The 13,609-nt window shown below is 30.5% G+C and overlaps 1 protein-coding gene across 1 annotated transcript; it reads right to left on the minus strand.

Annotated features, from left to right (window-relative positions):
- Nucleotides 1-12: 12 nt before the first annotated feature.
- On the minus strand, nt 13-8,805 carry LOC125068589 (protein Flattop). Its single transcript, XM_047677770.1, has 4 exons — nt 8,741-8,805; nt 2,926-3,139; nt 2,292-2,452; nt 13-69 (listed from the first exon to the last, which is right to left on the minus strand). Exons 1-4 carry the CDS (start codon nt 8,765-8,767, stop codon nt 13-15), a joined length of 459 nt encoding a protein of 152 aa, XP_047533726.1. The 5' UTR covers nt 8,768-8,805.
- Between the last annotated feature and the right edge of the window lie 4,804 nt (nt 8,806-13,609).

A 13,609-nucleotide genomic window follows, 5' to 3' on the forward strand; every position in this document is an offset into this window, starting at 1 on the left:
AGGACGTATGTTTTATTGTTTCTTCTTTCCCTTCTTTAACTTATTTTTGTGCAATGGACATTGATTTGGCTGAAATGGAAAAGAACACTATTATTTTTTTTTATTTGACAATACGAGTAAGGACTCTGCGTATGTAAATAATAATAATTGAATAAAATTGGTTTTGTAATCAGTCATTATCCAATTATAACACAGAACAAATGTGCAACTCGTAATGTTACAATTATAACTACAGTACAGAGATATGAAGTATTAAATTATTTTAAAAATATTTTTTTTGTTTATGGAGAAGCTTGTATTTAAAGCATTCTAAAGAAGTACTTCTGACCCAATTCCAGCTAAGGCAACCAATCTCAAGAACTATCCCACTGCGCAAGAGACAATACAGGTAGCTAATGTGTGCGCAAATATACCTGCACTCTAATAGTCCTAGTGCAAGGAAAACCGAGAAGACCGGACAGATCGAACTGATCTCTGTTATGTACTATCCTAGACACGGAGAAACAACACTGTCAATTCTCAGTAGCAGCCTGGTCTATATGAATTTATGAACATGATTATTTTTCCCTTAGATATTGACGCTCATTCACTCTCCCGTCAAGCCGGAACATAACAGTACCAAGTATTGCTGTTTGGATATGAATTAATTTTAAATACCTAGGTGGGCTTGCTATAAGTCATATATAATGTTGACAACCAGCGTAATTACCGAGAAACAGGCCTTAGCAACATATCATATAATTGACATTAGGTACATTACGCATAAGCAATGAGTAAGCAAACAATATCATTACCGAAATACAAATTAAGCGTTGAATATGTAATTCGACCACCAATTATCTTTTATTAAAATTATCTCTTATATAGGTACGCAGGTGTGCTCTAGACGAAACAAATTATCTAAATACGTCTGCTTGATAGCATACAGTTTCATATTTTAATAACTTTTTAGTAGACTTCTAAATGGAAAGTGTTAATTTTTTTGTTTTGATTGGAACTGGTCTGATCTTTGAGGTTGTGTAGGTTAAGGAAGAAACTATTTCTAAAAATAGATAATTAGATTTTAGCTAAAAATCATGAGTTAAGATACATGGATTAATGTTTTAATGATTAGGATATAATAATATCCACAAGGAACATAACATTGCTAGATAGGTTGGTAACGCATTGACGATATAAGGAATAGTTAATATTTCTAATAGAAACGTTGTCTATGGGTGGTGGTGACCATTTACCATCAAATGGGTCGTTTGCCCGACCGCCTGTTTTTTGATGTTTTTTAAATAATAACCAATTTCAATTATTCTGTGTTCGGTATCAATATGAAATAATTTTTTGAGTTTTCGTCATTGCAAAAATTTTCATTACTTTTATTATTTTATATTAATATCGTATGTTAAAAAAGTATCTTAAAAAAGTATATATTACCTATAAATACACTACTCGTTAATTAAACAACGTATTCAGGCAACTAATTTAAAAACTTTTATAAAGTATAAAAAGGGTCAAGTATAGTTTTAATTAACTTGAGTTGGTAATTCAAATAAAACTATATTATATCTAACGAGTTTACCTAAAGATGTTTAGGGGGCTATTAGTTAAACAATGTGTCTTCTTACCAGTGTCAAACCAATGATGCCAAAAAGAGATAATTTTGTGTATAACTAGACATCCGGTAAACAACGATAAGTGAGGTTGATAAAAAAGTACTGTTATCATTTCAAAAAAGTCATAAAGCGTGCAAAGTGCATTTAAGAAAAATTACTTTATATGTTTGTATTAAACTATACGTGTGTGTGCGTTGTAAAGAAAAACGATAATAGGTACGAATCCAAGGAACTATTTTATAGTGCCTATATACTTAATTACTAAAAATGAATTACTCTTTTGTAACATAGTATTAGTTACAAAAACCATCAAATTAAAGTAGCGTTATTATATTATGTAGTATAGCGTTAGGTTTTAGCCCTAAAGCTTATATTATAGTCTTCTGTTACGATATTTAAAAAAAAAAGTTTATTCTTTTACAAAATTAAAATTACTAAACCTATTTATTTCGTATACTTATATACAAGTTGGTAATTAATGAGTTATTTGAAGATTACGTTTAAAGTGATGTAAGGAAAAAATCTATTTATAATAAAGAAAAACAAGTTACCTATTATTACACTTCAAATTAGGTATAAAACTTTCATGTTACCCAATATTTAAATATACATTCGGTAAAAACAATGACGTTCTCGAACCGCGTTAATGATTTCACAACGTCACGTGTAACTTCTCTAACTTACTATGAATGTCTGATCATCTGGCGACTTTTCCTTCTCCGCTTTGCCGCGTTTTCCTGCGCGCAGGCGTGTTGGCGCCGAAACGACAGACTTTTGTCTTTGAACACGAAGATTCAGCCAATCTGAAAATCTTCCAGCCGGTGGTTCCTTCGTTAACTCTTCAGCTGTAAATAAATAATAATACATTTACACTACAAGTTCTACTATAAACTCAACTCAACGCAGATCGTACAATGTAGTTTACGATTTGCGTGCAAAGTAGGTATCAACAAAACAACCGACTTATGTACTCCTGGTATATGTTTCTGGTTGACAAAACATCTACAAAAAGTAAATGACTTCGTAACACGTAATATAAAATCGAACGAGGAAGTATTTTTGTCAACATATGAAACCTCGAAGTTATATGACTAAAAAGAAAGACACCATAACGTTTTATGGAGTTGATGTATATATAATAGGTATACATATGCACCTATATATATATTATAGGATTTAAGCCGTGCCTCGTACATAATAATTTCTAACTTTTATTTTAATGAATCTTGGAAATAAACAAACAGTCTTTGCTTCACATATAATATTATAGTTATAAGAGTCCCCTTGCCTGTTGATTAAATAAATTATATCTTATTACCGACTTTTCTTGTAATCTTCCGAGGTAACTCCCACGTTCCAGTATAGTGTCCGAAGCATTTCGAGGTTCCACGCGGCGCTCCAGGTAAAAAGCGACCGTTTATATCACATATTGGTTTTGGATTTGGTCGCATTTCTACTGGACGGGCCCGAGTAGGCGCCCAACGTGGTACTTGCCAGTTACCGAGTCGTTTTGGAGTTGATTCTTTGTTGAACTAAAAGAATTGATTGATGTTGATTTGTAATCGGATGGGTGAAATAAAAAAACTAATATTGGACTATGTGAAAATAACTTAGAATTTATATTATTTAAGATTCTTTGTTTGTACATACACAAACATACCTACCATATTAAAAATGTTAACTATACTTTAGATTTAAAACAATTTCTGGAAGTCTAAATTTAAAAAATGTTATACCAACATAAAATCTTTAATTTTGCAATAGTATAAAAAATACGACTACAACAAGCCAATTAATTCGCCAAAAACCATCTTAGTTCTACTTGTCATTCATAATCCAATATTGTATTCTAAAGTTGGTGACATTTTATATCCAAGAAAGTAGTTGCTACCGCCGTATACATATAGTAAATAATTCTGCAAGCCATAAATAGTTGATACAACTTTTGACTACCCGATGAAGGGAGGCACGCGACCGCGAGCGGCGTGACGCACGTGCCTACAGTCATTCATATTAAATTTTAATCAAGAAAGAATACAAAATTACAAATTACTGATTTCAAGAGTTAAATGTTATGTAAGAAAAACATTTTTATGCTTTTGGCAAAAATTCAAATACTTAAAATTAAACTATTATACTAAATATTAATAAAAAAATGATTTAATTTCCAATTGCCAAATAATTTACATTGATAATACAGATAAAATATTTAAAAAAATAGATATCATCAAATCTAAAATTAAATTACAAAATTATTAAAAAACACCTACAGATATGAAGTTGCTATCCTAAATTATAGATAAAAAAGAACAATAGCGCCACACGTGACACGTCATATTGAGCAGGTGTCAGTGCACGCTCCGCTGTACTAGGCGTCATAATCATCATCCCTTTTCTCAACAAAGGGTTGCAAATTATTATTTACCCCGAATACGTCACTCGGTGATTTGCCTCAATTTAAATGCCCGCAATAATTTAGAATTATCATGTCGCACCCTTGTGTATAATGAATTATATTTTAAGAATATGTAGAATTATACAAATGTTTGTTATTATTACAATGAAATATTTAAAAATAACGCGGTGTTTTTAAAATATTTTAATTATTATTTTAGAATAATCAATTCATGATGATTCGAATTAATTTTCGGTCACGGCGGCATCCATTCGCAACGGTCAATATTAAACTGCGGAGCAGATATTCTATTGTTGTGCAAATACAGGTGCACTCTTTATTTTCTCTCAGTATCATTATTATAGTTTAGGCAAAGACAACATTTTATCCCATGACCTCGGGAGCCCTATAATAGCCACTACACCAACGATGCAAAATTAACAATAATACTTATAGTTGAAATTATTGAATTTTGGAGCAAATTCGGTGTCGATTTACACCATAACAGTGGGTAGAATTTCATTGGTTTGTTTTGATAACTTCAGTTGTTTCGAAAAATTTTAATGTTTAAATATAAATTGTACAGATTTATAATAACTTTTGTCTATATATCATTTTTGTGCAAAAGTACTTTCAATCTAGTTACATCAAGTCTCCGTTTATTACCGATACGGAATTATAGATCGTCTATCTATATTTCTCAGTGACTTTGCCTATGCATTGTTGCTATTAGGAATCATCTTTGTTCGTAAACAGAATAGCATTAGCACAGCATTTATTAATTGTACTCTGCCTGCAGTATATTCTATTTTTTTTACTAATAATAGTATATTATCAAAGTCAAAGTAAATGAATAATTACGAGTAAGTTAGAAATTTAAAACCTAAGAGTCATGAATACGTAATTACATTGTTTTAAACTACGATTAAATTCTTCTAATAGCGAAGATGGTCACGTTAAGGTCACGGTCTCGTCCGTGAACCTAAATAGACTTAATCAGCTAAAAGGCTTAAATTACTGGCGCTATTTATACCTCCGAATTCCCATACAAGTTGCCGTGACACTGCAGTATCATTTGTCTTGTAAAAAATTACATTAATGAAACTTTAGACAGAAAGTGGAAAAAAAACTTCTGTTATCAAGATTTAATTTTTTTCAATTGAAAATTAAAGATATTTATAGAATAATTTCTTATTAAATTAAATACAGTGTTAAGTATTTTTTTATATAATGGGGGATTCAACTTGTCACGAAAATTCATTTATTTTCTAATAATAATAATAATATATACTTATTTAAAATTATTGATATAAAAATAGAAATGATTGGAATCCAGTGCATTCTCAGCTTGGTGGACTATGACCTCACTTTTCAAATACGGAGAAGAGAAAAGCGTTGCTGATATATTTAAATTGTTTTATATATTTGTTTTCATTTTAATTTCTTATACTTATTTCACATTTATAATATTAGTACCTATAGATTTTGTATTTTTTTTTTCAATATCCTAAGTATCTATTGATATATCTTCATCTTTAAAACTGAAGAAATTGTAACAGCTCTTTGTCCCCAATTTTACCTCTCATAAAGGGTTAATATAAAAATAATTTTGATAAAAATGGGTTCAGCGGTTTCGCCGTCAAACAGTAACAGACAGATACTGTTTATCTGTCTGTTACGGTTTGACGAAAGACAGACAGGATTACTTTGGCATTTTTAATATTAGTATAAATTTATATTTGTTTAATTAAAGAACTGAAATACGTACATAATGGTTTAAATTTTGTATCTTTTTAAACGAAGGAATCTTTATCCAAACTTAGGTACGTCTATCCCTATTTAAAACATTTTATGGTGAAGTTAACAGAGAAGTACCGACATGAAACTCAATAGTTACTCTTTTCCACCAATAATATTAAATAGGTACTTTAATTGAATACAATTAAATAATTTTTTATCCGGCATGAAAATCAATAATTTATAAATCCAACCTTTTTTGTCAATCATGTTTTATTGAGTAATAAGTCTTACAAAAGACAAAAACATCTGTGGAGTCAGTATTGAAATAAATACCATGCCTCTGGAAGAATGTATGTACACCATTTTACGAAGAAACTTGGTGTTGGCGTTTACCGTTTTTTTCTGATGATTAAAGTATGATTGTCACTATTGTATCAAGAAGATATATACTTAATGTTTGATTAATAACTAAATTTTTTATTTTTTTTTCTTTTCCAGGAAAGAGTCTCGAACTTTAAGATTATTAATAGACCTGATAAAAGAACTGACCTTTTGTGTAAATATTAGTCAAATATACTCAACTTAATCAAACTGAGAGAAAATCATAATAAAGGCAAAAAGTCTGCTTTATATAAACTCGCCCAAAATATTATATGTGAAACGCAATTTATGAGTACAATCGCTCAACTATTTTCGTCGCTTTGAGGTTGTCTAGAAAAATATTTGCACTCAAGTTTCAAGGGAGGAGCTCGGTCATGTCACGAAATCATTTCCGGACATAAATCACGCGAACTGACTTGGAAGTTGTACCAACAAAATAATGTTATGTCGACTATATGCTGACTGAATATCCGCCCGACCTCGCACGAATACTTTTCATATGATTGCTTTACATATCTCATTAATAAATAATAGATTTTTTCTTCTGTGTTATTTAAATTATAATGTACTTATGTAACATTTCAGAAACTATTGGTCTAAATTAAAAAGTGCCCCAGAAAATTTTAATCTACGGCAATTTTTTTTTTTAAATAAATATTTAGTATTAGATTTTATATGGGCATTTCAATTTTATTAAAAAAGATTCACTTTTATTATACTAAATGTTGTATTTGTCATAATTATATAAGCTTATGCTTAAAAAGCGCCTTCCTTACATCACCAATGCGCCACCAACCTTAGGAACTAAGATGTTGTCCTTTGTGCCTGTAATTACATTGGCTCACTCACTTTAAACGGAAACACAACAATAATAAGAATTTCTGTTTGGCAGTAGAATATCTGATGAGTAGGTGGCATCTACCCAACGGGCTTGCAAAAAGCCCTACCAACAAGTAAAGTCAGTCAGCGAGTGTTTTGATATAAATAATAAAAAAATCAATTCATTTGAGATAAATGATAACTATTAACTAAAGAACACCGACCAACGTCAAACATGGATTAACACCGTACACAAAAGCGTGAAAAATAGTCATTCTCTTTGAAATAGAATCACCCCCTTTCAATGTTCTATTGTTACTGACTAGAAAACGAGCCATTGAATTTTGTACCTTATTTAAGTAATAATAAATGTAATTTTCAAATATATCATAAGGCTAAATCATGTTTACTATATAATTGGATGTATCTAACTTGGATTAAAGGAATTACAATTTGTTCGCAAATAAAAAATGTTCGTCGCAGAAATGGATGGGGGACGTTAATGGGCGTTGCAGGTGCAGTGGTGTTAAAAAATATATGGGATTAGTGTTGTTGAATCAAATAGATCTGGATGATCAATTGACTGACTTAGTATAGTAATAGTTTCATAAAATACTCTATGGTCATGCAAATTAGCCGAGATGGCCCAGTGGTTAGAACGCGTGCATCTTAACCGATGATTTCGGGTTCAAACCCAGGCAGGCACCACTGAAATTTCATGTGCTTAATTTGTGTTTATAATTCATCTCGTGCTCGGCGGTGAAGGAAAACATCGTGAGGAAACCTACATGTGTCTAATTTCAACGAAATTCTGCCACATGTGTATTCCGCCAACCCGCATTGGAGCAGCGTGGTGGAATATGCTCCAAACCTTCTCCTCAAAGGGAGAGGAGGCCTTTATCCCAGCAGTGGGACATTTACGGGCTGCTACTGTTTTTACATGCAAATTATAGTAGGCATTTTTATTTACGTACCAAAACTATTTGTATTATTAATGTAATGTTAATACAAAAGTAGAAGTAGTCAAGTAGTATTTCTTGTTGTAGAAAAAAATGCAAAGCAAAAGAACGAACAGCTTAAAATGAAATAAAACTAGAAATTATTTAAAGGCCAATGTAACAGTATGTTCCAACGAAAGTTTACTATCAAACTCTCATCTTCATTACTTGCGAAAGTAAAATTTTAATTTCAATTATGATTTAATTTTCCCGTCAAATTATTAGTAACGTTATTTATCGAGCATTACTAGACATTACAATATATATATGTATATATATATTATATTTATTTGTTCAATATAATAATTACGTATAGTTAGTTTGAAAAATCGATCTATATCTTATGCATTTCAATGACATTATTTGGATTAAAATATTACGTCAAAAACGAGTTATAAAAGAAATGTTAAAAGGGGATAGTCACTGGCAGAGTGCTTCCATATCAGTCAGTAAACATAAAAAGACCCACAGTCAGATAAGGTAGGAAACAAATCATATATTCATAACATTTAGTTAAACAATTTTTTAATTTTTACGATAATAATTAAAAAAAATCAACAAAATGTTGTAAGTATAACATTTTGTAAGTAATAATATTGAAAACCTTTTTTTTTTCGTAAAACTGGAAAAAGCTTGAGGCATAATGTAAAACAATTACGAATTCTAAGATAACGACACTGATGATTAAATATATTTATAAATAACATGGTTTCATTAAAAATTGGCAAACTTAACTTGGAAAGTATAAATATTAAACCAATTAACTATAAATAATCATTTATTATAAATAAATAGCTTACCTGCCCGCTATCGAAATTAAAAGCCATTCTTGAAGCAACACTTAAACAAAACTAACTTGGAAATATCACAGACTTTACAAATATTGCATAAAACGTGTCAAAAATGATGTAAATTTGTCAAAAATGATTTTAAAATGTTATTAGTCACATATTTGTCTATGGTAGGCTTTCTTCAACCAGGAAAATCGGAAAACATTATCGGCCTAACTGTTTGGTCTCTATAGTAACTGGCATTTCCTTACTCTCCCTAAAACTGTTCACTACCATTTCAGTTGCAACGTTATCCTGTAAAATATGAAAGGTAGGATTGAAGACAAACCGCCTAATTTAAAATATTTCATTTTGTATCAATTCTAAAATGATTTGGTTGATGATGATTGATTGATGATTTGGTTATTAATGAATAGAATAATCAATGAACAATGTAAGTTGATAAAAAGTGCTTTAAATTGCGGGTTCAGAGCTTAGAGAAATTAATTTCAATCGATATGGAACTTGCCTAGGCCCTACTTCGATACAACATATAAATATGAAAAAATATATGTTATTTATTTAATTTATTGTTCACCGGATACCGTCATTATCATCGACAACTTCAAAGCCTAATAAAAGTCGATTCTGATCGAATTAAGAGCAATATTATAGAAGTAAACATATTTAAAAAAATATTCAAGCAATTTTGGCAAATTATTGTAAAGAGATGTGTTTCTAGCGTATCACTATATAAATAATAAAAGTTAATCTTGTCTGTTGCGTTTGTAGTAGTAGTACTAGGTTGGATTTTATTGTAATTATTTTTCAAATTGTCAATACATAAAAAAGGATTTAAATTTCTGTTTGGCATAATTTATTCTACTGTAGTGTGTACTAAAAAAAAGCGCAAATACACAAGGCACATTTATGTACCGAATTAGCTTTAAGAGGCGCCTTGTAATAATATCGACGACATAGAAATTCAAAAGAAAAAAAACAGATAGTCTTGTATAAATGTTTTATACTCTTCACTTAAAACGAAATAAATTATTCAATTGAAAAAAAGCCTTATGAACTATTTCAGCGCGTATCGTGACGCGATGTCACTATAAGGAAAATTAACGTACGCGGTAGACCTCCTTTCGATCACACGATATCCTCATTCGTACCCACCGACAAGATATTTTGATATATATAAATAACTAGTTGAAGAAGCGGGGCATTGCTCGCGTTTTAGGAGTTGGTCGTCAGGTGTAAAAGAGTAGTCTATGTATTTTCTTGGAGTTGAACTCCTAGCTAGCTTCATATAAATTTTCATCAAATTCGGTTTAGTGTTTTTTTGCATTTATAATATTAGTATAGATTATCGATACTAGTTAGAGTTCAGTAAAAGATAAGGTAGATCTCCCACTTCTGGGCTAAGGCCTCTTCTCAGCTTAAAGAGAAAGTTTGAAGCATACAGCTTTAGTAAATAGGGTAATACAGCTTTATTCAAACTTTGAAGGAATGTTACGTGTGGCATATTGATTGCATTATTTATGGAGACGAATTAGAACCTCTCTTGTGGGTCAGGACTTGTTGGTTCTGAGCCTTTCTCTGGTCTCTTTTTAAGCACGTAAGACCAGACTTGATTAAAAAAGCGCTGGTTTTCTTACTCCGAAATGCTGCTCAGAATTTCTTAGTAGATAATTTTTTTTTGATCTACTCTCTATAACCATATATATATAAATATATATCATCAATTTACATTTAGACCAATTTACAATGCAAAAGATAGTAGATTATATGTGAAAGCTGATATAATATTACGAAGTTTTTGCAGCATTAGAATGTCGTGTCTTATTTCAACATTTAACCTTTAAGAACATAGAGGAATAAACATGCCGTGACGTTGTCGTCATGTAAAATATGTCCCTAACCATGACCTTCAAGGTCTGTGCAGTATTTGTGTATAGCTGATTATTATGGCATTAATACTGAAATACAAAATACCATTAGCGGATGTCGCCGCCCGGTACATGATTCTTTGCATAAATTATATTACAGTCTCGAAGTAAACTTATCATTCGAGTCATTTAAATCGTATTGAAGTTTATTGGCTAATGTTTATTCATTTACATTAACGACAATAAAAGGAGATTCGCTTAAATTTACATAAACGTTTACGGATTAAGTATATTTTCTTTTCATGATTTCAGAAATTATCAATTGTATAAAAAATGCAATGGGTGAATTAAAATTAGTCAGTCTTGAAATCACGCATCTGTACTTACAAACGTTTTATATCGCTGATAACAATTATTATACTGATAAATATACATTATATGATATTTTATCTTATAATTATGTATTTAGACACTTTTTTTATTTTAATCAAATCCACACGAACTTTTGTATCCGCTTTTTGTTTTGTTTCGCTATTAATTGTGAATTTCTTATACATGATCATCATGCATAGTTGAGTACCTACCAATATCAAGTATCCCACAATTCAAGTTAGCTTCTCGAAGAATAAGATGTCTCGGTTCATTGAAGCTATTTTGCTATTATGAACCCTAATTGCATAACTTATGTTAACTCGGAGTATTCACGGCTTTGTGGGTGAAGAAATAGAATTTCCGTCATTTTTGCAAGCTTCTATGTAATAAAATAACAACTTTTTTCCGTGTGAAATGATATCACAATAAATTGTAATATCGCTTCAGACTTCAGGAAAAGTGTATCTATACTAATATTATAAAATTGAAGAACTGTTTGTCTTGAATCTCAGCAACTACTGGATCATTTTTGGAATAAGGCAATATAACATCACGCTGCGACGTAAAAAACTTGTATGAAGAATCTGTAACATAGCCCAGCGAAGTCGGGACGAGCAGTTAGCTTTCGATAATCATAAGTGTGAATTACAATAATCCATAAATGGCTGAAGCCGTTGAAAAATCTGAAGTGAACAAACAATGCATGTACTTATACGTCTTTGATTCGAAATTGTGTCTTAGTTCTATTATTCAAAAACCAAAAATCAGAATTGCGATTCGGTTGTTTTTTGTACAGAAGCTATTTTTATTTTTTATTTGTATATAATAAAAACTTTAATAAATATTTTTTATGTGATTTCATAATCCATTGACAAAAGTTAATCAAAAAATTACATCCCATATGAATATAAGCTTATTAAAATATTCTAGATGTAAAAAAATATTTCGAACAAAATTAACATGTTTTATGCCTACAAAGAAAATGGAATTATCGCTGTCTTGGTATCTAGTGACAATTATACTGATTAAAAAAGATTTTTTTTATTGAAGTGACAGTTCTTTGGGCGCGATAAGAGTAACAATTCGAGGTCAAGATACAATGAATGTTTAATTGTAACATGTACCTAATTTCTAGAAATTAGCGTTCTTTTTTATAATCCTTGATGTATGTTGTAAGTCAGTCAATAAAATTATGATTTTTTTAAATTATATTTTCATCACGTAAGTATATAAAACAGGTTTATATATTGTATTTAAATTAAATAACTGGCAATTTTTCATTTAGTCACTGCTAGTTACACACTAAATATTAGAAGCTTGCGTATTGCGAAGCTGGCGGTTGTGAATAGACAAAATCAGATGTATTCGTTAAAATCTGACCTGGAATTTCTGACGTATAAATCTGCTAAAAAAATAAATCATTACAATAAGAGATGATAATGAAGTCATTCCGATTTCGACAACAGCGGAGCTGCTTTCTCTTGTGATGGACCGCTGTATGTACGAAAACACTGGTGTCCTCTCTATCCCCTTACTCTTATAATTTGCATCGGCAATCTGACTGGAAGTCCTACATCCTACTGGACTAGGAGTTCAGGCGCAGAACCAACGGTTTTACGTGCATCCCAAGGCACCGAAGTATACACGCTTCCGTCTTCTAAACTCCGGATTACTACCGAGATTTTTCGACACGAAAACCCAATAACTTTTTATTGGATCGAACTGTGATTTGAAGCCAGACCAACTGGTACTGCAGCCTTATATCTAGTCACTAGACCACAGATAATATCTATAATGATTATTGTCTATATTTATTTTATCAGGCAAATAGAGAGAGCCTATATTGTCTGCGTTTTAGATTTATTTATAACTTTAGCTCATATTATTTATAGTAAGTACAATATAGATCCAAGTTAAAAATAATTCTAAAATATATTCGAAGAAATTAGTAAAGAAAACATTAATTCTTAATTTAACAAACAAAAATTTCTTTCATATTAAGTATATGTTACATATTTTTATACTCAGTAAGAATTCCTTATATCGTAAGAATATTTGAAAGTTTTGAACACGACGAAGAATTTATCAAAACTAATCATGACAATCAAAATATTTTAGCAGATTTTAATCAGATAAGTTTAAAATATAATTACGGCTTATTTTCATGATTAAAATTTAAATTTTACGAGAAATTTCACGATACAGTTAAAGGACCTAGTGTTATTCAAAAGGAACGCTCCGAAATTGTATCGATTTAGTATCCGGGCAAGTTTATACGGGTATCAATTATCCGGAAACACCTGTGTCCACGGATCAATAGGCGGAGTCTGCGTGGGATTGGCTGAGCGAGAGAGGCGGAGCTTAGATCAGATGCTGCGGACCGTAACTGAATAAAATTATAAACAATAACTTCAAAAAAGAAAAAAAAATATATAACAATACTAAAGTCACTGTAAACATTATAATCTTATTTATTTTTAAATTTCACGTGTAATAAATAATATTGATTAAAAAATCAAGGCCTTATTAAGATTATTTAATATATACATAAAATAAACGTATATATTTATTTGTTGGTAATATATAAAAGAAACGACAAAGTTTTGCGAATATAACGTGAATCTTGCGATTAAACATG

This window comes from Vanessa atalanta, chromosome 14, assembly GCF_905147765.1.
Source record: "Vanessa atalanta chromosome 14, ilVanAtal1.2, whole genome shotgun sequence".
Taxonomy (NCBI): Eukaryota; Metazoa; Arthropoda; class Insecta; order Lepidoptera; family Nymphalidae; genus Vanessa; species Vanessa atalanta.